We start from the raw sequence: 8,597 nt of genomic DNA on the forward strand, positions 1-8,597 counted from the left end.
AAAAACTGCCCCCGCATCTATTTTTCTCAAATTTGGCCCATATATTACTATCCATATGACTATAACTTTCTGCAATTTTGAACTCAAAATTCGCTTTTTTGGGGAGTTATGGAGGGGGAACGAAAAATAAGAAAACTTATTTTTCTCAAAAACTACTGAATCGATTTTAATGACCATGGTTTTTGACATTTTACTCAAAAACTATATTTTTAAAAAATTTGGAAAAAATATATGTTAAAGGAGACATTATACGGTACTATTTTCTATAAAAATTACAGTATGGTCACTTCAAAACTAACCCTCAATAAAAAGGTTTGAAAATTTCAAAATAAAATTTAATTTTTTTTTCTAGAATTGTCTTGTCTACATTTGAAACATATCCAAATTTCATTAAAATCGATTCAGTAGTTTTCGAGAAAAATAAGTTTTTTGATTTGTCGTCCCCCTCCATAACTCCCCCAAAAACGTGAATTTTGAGTTCAAAATTGCAGAAAGTTATAGTTATATGGATAGTAATATATGGGCCAAATTTGAGAAAAATAGATGTGGGGGCAGTTTTTGCACACTTAACGGCCCCTAAGCATATTCATGAGCTTTGGATATATTGTAAAGGTCTTACCTAACTGTCCTTGCCCAATCCTCCCCTACTATACATAAAAATGAACCGGGTAGGGTTTTTTTAGTTTTTCACCGTGCACACTGAAAAAAAGTTTTACTTTTAGCCTGTTTTCGAGGCTGAATTTAAGGTGTAAACGGAGTCAGCCCCACACTAAGAAAACTGGATATTAAAACTCTTAATAGAATATGCTAATGCATATCATCCAGATGTTATGGTTTAATATATCAGATGTTAAAAAGTATAATCTGTAAATGTAATGTTATGTTTGAACAAGTCTTTTTCCATTATCTTAGATATTAAATTTGAACATCTAAGAAGTTTACATAGTTTACTGTCACAGATATTGGCCATTAATATCTAGATAAGGCTTAATATCCATTTTTCTCAGTGCATTAAACAAGGACAAACTTATGTGAAATACAAGGGCTGAATTTAAGGTGTAAACGGAGTCAGACTTTTTTTCCTGTGTGACGCACCCTGAAATAATGTCGGGTAAAATTTTCTTGTTAAGTAGAACAAAGAAACAAAATAATAGTGAGTAAAATGAGAAAATAAATCAAAATGTCACACTTCACTAGAACTAAAAATTTTTTTTTTGATAGGGTAAATGCGCCAATTGCTGCAGGTGCTTCAGTTTGTGAAATGTGTGATTATTATTTATCACTTAAAATATTAATGTTTAAAAAATGTTGAAAAAATTATTTTGAAAAATACTTGATACAATTGTCTATAAAGATATACATTTAAAATAAAATTACTTTAATTATTTAATTTTTAATTCTGCTTGCCGCAGAAACTAAAACATGCATGTAAAATAAAATGTGCTTCAGTTGCTGCGGGCAAAATGACATCAAAATGCAGGATTGTTATTATGGCCGCACACCGAAAAAAATGCCTAGGACCCGTATACCAGGAATTGACTAGGTTTCCTAGTTACGAGAGGAGCCAACTATAGAATCCTAGTCAAAGTAATAAAATTCAAGCATAGTTAAAGTGACCAGGAAAATTAGTCGATGTAATCAGAAAAAAATAGTCAAATTGACTAGGATAATTATATTAGATTTACACTGTGTATCATAATTATTTGAAATTCTTAATCAAATTCTTATTATCCAATAAAAGAGGAAAAGTAAATATAATTAAAAAAAATAATTAATTATTTTATTAAACATATTTATATTTTACTTTGCATTTATATACCTTGGAATTAATTTAAACTTATGAAATAAGCCTGTTCAACTATCAATACAACGATGCTACACACTTATATATAATTAATTTTAATTTTTTTATGTCATAATATTATTTTAAATTCAATGGAATTATATGTACGAAAAGAATTTTTTGTCAAATATGATAAATAATAATTAAAAATTTGTTGTTAAAAATTTTTTCTTTCTTATTATTAAAAATATTGTATTTTGAAAACATATAAAATTATTTTTGGATTCAGCGTAAAAAAATACATCAAATTAAAAAAAGAAAGATAAAAATCGGTAAATAATTAACGAAGTTATGACCATTTTTGCAAATTTGAACAGCTAAATTCAGTTGTGGCGGCGAGAATCACGCTCCTCCGAGTACCCCCACTCCGCCGTTCAGAGGTTGAAAAATGGATACATTTACTTTTACTTGATATAAATTAAAAATAAATGCACAAAACCTTATGTCCAATTTTTTTTCATAAAATACATACATTGAACTATAAGTGGTATGAATTGCAATTAAAAATATTGATAATTAACTAGTCAGGAATTTTTTGAAAAAAATAAACTAACTCCCCCCTCCTTGAAGCTAGGTCGGATTTTTTTTGGAAAAGTTTTGTGAAAACGAATGAAATTTAAATCCCTTTACACCAAATCGATAAAGTGAAAATTGACTGAGTTATTCCATTTGTTTATGTCAAAAAAACATACCCTTTTTTAACGTCTATTATTATGCACTTAGATAAGAAAAATCAATTTCCCATTTAAATGGAATCAAAGTTTGACTCCTAAACTGTACTCTCGAAAAAAAAAACGAAATTCGCAGGTCCAAAAGTGGGGAAATTCTGTTGAAAAATTTCATGTTTTTAGTTAACAAATGGAATAAAACATAAACTATTTGTCCGATCGAGTTGACTTTTTTTTTAATTTATTCAGCTTCGCAAGGAGAATATTCCTGGTGAGTTGTAAACAAATTCAATAATTATTAACAAAGTTATTAAACAATTAAAAAAGTGCTATTTTTAATGGTTTAAATTCATTTGCAACTAAACTAATTAACCTTTTTCAACGTATGACCAATCATTTGAAAGGTATTTTTAGGCTCTACAACTTTCAATAACAACTTTTTCCTCTAAAATTTAACCGGAAGCAAGGGTCATCGAAAAACTACGTTTCTCGAACTTTGACGATTGTTTACACTATTTTTTGCAACCGGAAATCGAGAGCAAACCATGGGGCTCTTATATGGGGCCCCCAAACTACAAGAAACTATTGAGACTTTTCCAGTTGCACTTTTGTGCACTTTTTGCACTCACCGACTGGCCTAGTAAAAAAACTCTACAAAATTATGGAAAAACATTTGTAGGTGTCCTAACATTTTTTTAAAGTTATGGGCAAAAAACGTTTTTTTGCAACATTAAAAATCCAAAAAAATCCAGTTAAACTTTATTAATGTATCACAAAGTACTCTCACTTTATGTCCGCAGGTGAAATCTACAATTTAAAACAAGTTGTAAATCCAGATGTTCATTACATGACCATTTTGCTTCGTTTTTACGATCAGCAAAAAAAATTTGCTTCCTCGTGGAGAAAACATTAACGATAAGTATATAATAAGATTTTAGAAATATATGAGTAAGATTTTCTTATACAGCAACATAATTTTGAAAGAAATTGCAATTCTCTTAATTTTTAATATTTTAAACTAGTATTTTACTTTTGTTTTTGAATAGTGGTACAATAGAATAAAAGAATAAATTCTATACTATAGTTTGAACCCTAGTTAAGAAACCGGACAGATTTCGGACTAATCCGAAATTTGTCCGAAACAATGCGGTTTATGGTCAGGTTTTGGTCACCCGAAATTAATCCGGGAAAATCCGAACTCTATAAGGTTTGTGAACAACTAGTCAAACCGGAGTTGGTCCGATGAAGTCCGAAATAATCAGTGAATTTTAACTAGTGAATCCAGAATTTATCCGAAATAGTGCGGTTTATTGTCAAGTTATACGGTTTGTATACAACTAGTGAATCCGGAATTAGTCCGAAACAGTCAAAAATTAGCCCGGATATATATTTTAATAAATTTCAATACATTAAATTTTATTTAAATATTTGAGTTTTTCTTTAATGCTAAATAAGTTGAGATTCTTATCGAGTTCGGATTTATCAGGATAATTAGGGAAATTCGTGCTAATAAAAAATCTCCTCGAAATTTTCAAGTAATTTTGAAAATAAGTATTGAAAAATAAAATTAAAAAGTTGCATTTCTGGTGAAAGTGAGATGTGTCAGTGGTCAAGGAGGTTGCGCCAATTCGCGCTAGTGGCCGTGGCTTAAATAAAAAAGTGTCTTAGCCTCAAATTACTCCAATTTCAATCCTTTAGGTATCACATCCCCCTAAAAAATTTCTTAATGAAATATACGGCACTGAAAATTGCTAATGCTATATAACGCCTTCTTTACTGTGGAGAGATTAGGAACTAAAACGGTTTCTCAATAAAGTCCAACGGACAATAGGTTCGACATTATATAAAGTGCTTACAAATCTTTTTGGGATAATGCATTTAATTTGTCAAGTGGGGATCTTTTTCAGCACTTATTCTAGAATAATTTTCAATAGGATAAATTGCTAAATTTTTGTTTATATTAACTTGGAAACATTACATTTTGATTTAATATGCAGTGTGAGGCAGAATGGGGTACCTAAGTGAGGGGCTTACAAGGTGCTACGCCGTTTCATTCAACTATTTACAAATATTATATTATGCATTTTAAAAGTTTCTCGCAGAAGAATCGATATTTTTGTTTTGAGTATATACTACTATCGATGTTTCACTATCGATATATCGATATTTTACAATATAGATGTTTTTTTTGTTAAATTCTAATAAATATTACTCTTTAGGGTTCCGTATCCGGTAGGAACCCTATTGAAAGGGTTACGGAAAATGACCATGTACCCCCCCTGGCGTCCACAGTTTTTTACTTACAGATGTAAATTGGCATACTTATGTATTTTTTCGTGTAGATTACAGGAAAAATATAGCGGAAGTGATTAGAATTGATCTTCATGGTGTTTACATCGAAAAACTAAAATTTCTTTTTGCAAGCTCGAAAATACTTTAACCCTTGCTGGTTCTCACAATTCTTAATCTAGAGGACTGGCGTTATACACTTTTATTTATTTTTACGTGTAGATTTCAACCAACATACAGAAAAAATTATTGGAGTTCATCTTCATTTTTTTTGCGAAAAACTATTTTTTTCGTTTTAGAAAAAAAGTGTATACCCCCCTGGTTTTCACAATCCTTGGCCTAGTGGACTGCAGTTTTGCTTATTTTATGTATTTTCGTGTGTAGATTTCAGGAAAAATACACCCAACGTGATTGGATTTTATCTTATTTTTTTCAGCGAAAAACTCAAAGTTATTAAAAATTTTGTCAAAAAAGCGTGTATTTCACCTTAGCGCCCACAGTTTTTTATTTGAAGAGATGAAATTTTTTTAAATGGTCGAAGGTCTATAAAAATAAACACAAAACTTTCGTTTTTAATTTTTTTAAATGAAAATTCATACAATTTTAGGATTAAAAATAGCCAAATTAATGACAATTAAATTTACTATAAGAATGAACCGTCATTTTTTTATTTCATGCATTTTAAAAAATAAGTATTTTCCATTAGAAATTTCTGGTTGTCCGTTTCGCATAGACTGCCCCTATAGTCAAGCAATGGAATCGCAGTAGTTATAAGAAACAAATGACATGTTATTTAAAGTGCATGTTCATATTCAATTGATATCTTTATGTAAATTAAATAAATGTCAAAAAGAAGTTTAAAGGTTTACGATATGGAGAAGATTTCCAATTATCAAAAAGTAATGATGATTCGATTCATGAAAAATAATCAGGATCTTTTTAATTCTAAATGTAGTAAAGCTATCCACAAGAAGAAGTGGCAAATTCTCAGTACGCTTTTAAACTTGGAAAGAAATGGTGTTCAAAATAAACTTGAAGAATGGGAAAAGGTAAGCTCATGATTATTTTATAATTTATTGCTTACTTAATTTTCTATCTATTCAAAATTAATAACCTTAGAAAAAATATTATTTTTAGTATTTTCAATAAAATGATTTTATTGCTTCTATATCAAACAAAAAATTAAGTTGAGACAACAAAATTTTATTGGTGCCAAGGAAATGTAGTCTTAATTTACTTAAGATAAATTTATTCAATCAAAATTTAAAGATATTTTAAAAATTAAAAATTTTTTTTTCAAATGTAAGGGTTCATCCATAAACTACGTTACCAATTTAGGGTGGGAGAGGGTCCAAAAATTGAAATCTTTACACGTAACGAAATGGTAACGAAATGGTAACGTAGTTTATGGACGGCCCCTAACCTCTGGTTTTGTCCAATTTAAAAATTGTTTTCTTAAAAAATATTGTCCTATGTAAGAATCGAATAAATTAACCTACATTCTATTAAATTAATTTTAGATATGGATGGATTGGAATAAAGATGTGAAGACCAAGATTCGAAATGAGAAAAAAAATCAAACTCAAACTGGAGGTGGATCACCAATTCCAGTTGAGTTTGATTTCCTAGATGATCAACTTCGATCTTTGGTCTTAAAGGTTGATTTAACTTTACCACCCCAAGAAAAATGGGAAGTAGATGCTCTTAAGAATTTTAACCTTCAATCCGCAGCAGAAGAAATGCCTCAAATAAGCGTTAGTACAATTATTTATATATTTATTATTTACTTTTCCTGTTCAAAACAGTATTCAAGAATCTAAATACAATTTACTTAAATTATGAATAATTATAATCCATATGTTTTTGTTACAAAATCATTAACGTGATCGCTAACCTCATTCACGTTTCTTTTGCCCTCACTATAGCTTTATCTCACTTCTCTTACACATTTTTTTACATCACACATATGGACTAGTATATTTATAATTAATATATTTTCATTATAGAATAAAAAAATTAAACTTTACATATTATTTTACAGACGAGAAGCAACAAAAAAAATAAATCAACTACAACGAAAGAGAACTCGAAAAAGGATGCTTCTGAAGGTAAATTTTCATTTTGTTTTCTATTAAATATTTTTATTTTTTCTGATAAGTACATACATTATTTATTAATATTCTAATTTGTTTCCTTCTTCCTCTGTTTTTGACATATTTGTCAATTTTCTATTTACTACCTTTATTTATTATTAACATTATATCAATAAAATGCAGATGTGATTTTGGTTTCTGAGTCAGACGAAGAAGAATCATCCTCCAGCAAAGTGCAGTGTTCCGACAAAAAGGCTTCTCTTGGAAAAAATCTACCAATCAATAAATTAAGAAGTAAATATGCAAAAACCTAGACATTTTTTTTTGAAAAAAGTATTTCTCTTAAAAGTTAATAAGTGCTTAAAGTTAGAATTAATTAAAATTTGAATAACGTTAATTTTTTATGCGAATACCTCTTTGCGGATAGTTGAAAAATAACTTTAAACTTACAAAATGTTTAATCTAAAAATTTTTCTTTTTAATTGCCCAAAAATTGATAAAATTTCAAAAAAATGACACCTTAAAGAAAAAATGTGGTAATTTTTCAGATAGATATTTTTAAAAACTCCAATTTTTAAGGAGAGGTACTGGTGAAATTTCAACTCATCTATATTTTCCTTCTTTTTCGATGGTCAATAATTCTCTTGTAAAATTTTTATTATTTCGGTATTTCAAATTTCAAATTTTCGAAAAATCAAAAAAAAATAATAAATAAAAATAAAGATCAAGATTAAAAAAATAATTTAAACTACACACAATTTTCATTGCTGATTTTTTAAGATCTTAAATAATGATAGAAAAAATCAACAATTTCTGGCTATATTTTTCTCCGTGCAAAAAGAGGTGGTCGCACAATTACCAGTAGTAGTGTACATTTCATTTTATTTACATATTCTAAAAAATTATAGGTATCATGTTACGAAGAAGAAGCCATCTCAATGCGTATCAAGAACTAAAAATAAAAAAGTTAAACGATATAATTAAATTAAAGGAATCGAAGCTTAAAATTGAAGAGCGGAAAAATGTGATTCTTGGTAATATTTCAGAGTGTCTGAAGGAGTTAACGGAAGAAATGCGGCGAGGCCAATAATTTTTTTTAATATTAATATAAAAAGTATTTGCAATTATTATATTTAAGACTTTATTGAATTAAGCAGAAAATAATAGTGTTATCACCAATACACGTTTTAAATGAAATAAATTACATCAGTTTAAACAAGTGAAAACATTAATTTTGACCCATTTTCTAAAAACAAAAATTTTGAGAAGGTTATTAAAAAAAAATTTCAGTTTCTAAAGATTTGCAAAACCAGTAATTATAAAAAAATCAATTAAAATTTTTATAAACAAATATTCGTCTTTATTATTTTAAAAAACTACTTTTTTACAATATGAAGAGAAATTTATTTATAAGAAGAAATTGTTTTCTTAAGGGCAGTCTACTTTTCGCCGTCAACTCACTCCTGTATACCTGCTCGGCGTCGAAATCTCGCTCCCGGGCCCTTCGCCCACTTTAACGTTGGTGAAGTTCACAACGTTTATAATCAACAATTTCTTAAGAAAAATATGTTTTTAAGCAAATTTTTATTAATTTTTGTATAGAAAATATTTTGGTTAGTTTTTTGAATAATGATTTACAAAAGAAATATATTTGTGAACAAAAAATTTTATTCTTTTTCGTAGGAAAATAATTTTTTTTTAATC

The 8,597-nt window shown here is 28.2% G+C and overlaps 1 protein-coding gene across 1 annotated transcript; it reads left to right on the plus strand.

The window, feature by feature from the left end:
- Window positions 1–5,515: 5,515 nt before the first annotated feature.
- LOC122504512 lies at window positions 5,516–7,983 on the plus strand. Its single transcript, XM_043615660.1, has 5 exons — window positions 5,516–5,849; window positions 6,321–6,554; window positions 6,842–6,908; window positions 7,077–7,187; window positions 7,802–7,983. The coding sequence occupies exons 1-5, from the start codon at window positions 5,643–5,645 to the stop codon at window positions 7,981–7,983; spliced, it is 801 nt and encodes a 266-aa protein (XP_043471595.1). The 5' UTR covers window positions 5,516–5,642.
- Window positions 7,984–8,597: the final 614 nt, after the last annotated feature.

Source organism: Leptopilina heterotoma, unplaced genomic scaffold (genome assembly GCF_015476425.1).
Source record: "Leptopilina heterotoma isolate Lh14 unplaced genomic scaffold, ASM1547642v1 Lhet_302, whole genome shotgun sequence".
NCBI lineage: Eukaryota > Metazoa > Arthropoda > Insecta > Hymenoptera > Figitidae > Leptopilina > Leptopilina heterotoma.

Excerpts from the sequence above, each read along its gene's own strand:
- LOC122504512 (XM_043615660.1), top strand. The coding sequence starts at position 5,643 with ATGTCAAAAAGAAGTTTAAAGGTTTACGATATGGAGAAGATTTCCAAT. Across the intron at positions 5,850-6,320 it reads AACTTGAAGAATGGGAAAAG|ATATGGATGGATTGGAATAA; the intron begins GTAAGCTCATGA and ends AATTAATTTTAG. Across the intron at positions 6,909-7,076 it reads GAAAAAGGATGCTTCTGAAG|ATGTGATTTTGGTTTCTGAG; the intron begins GTAAATTTTCAT and ends AATAAAATGCAG.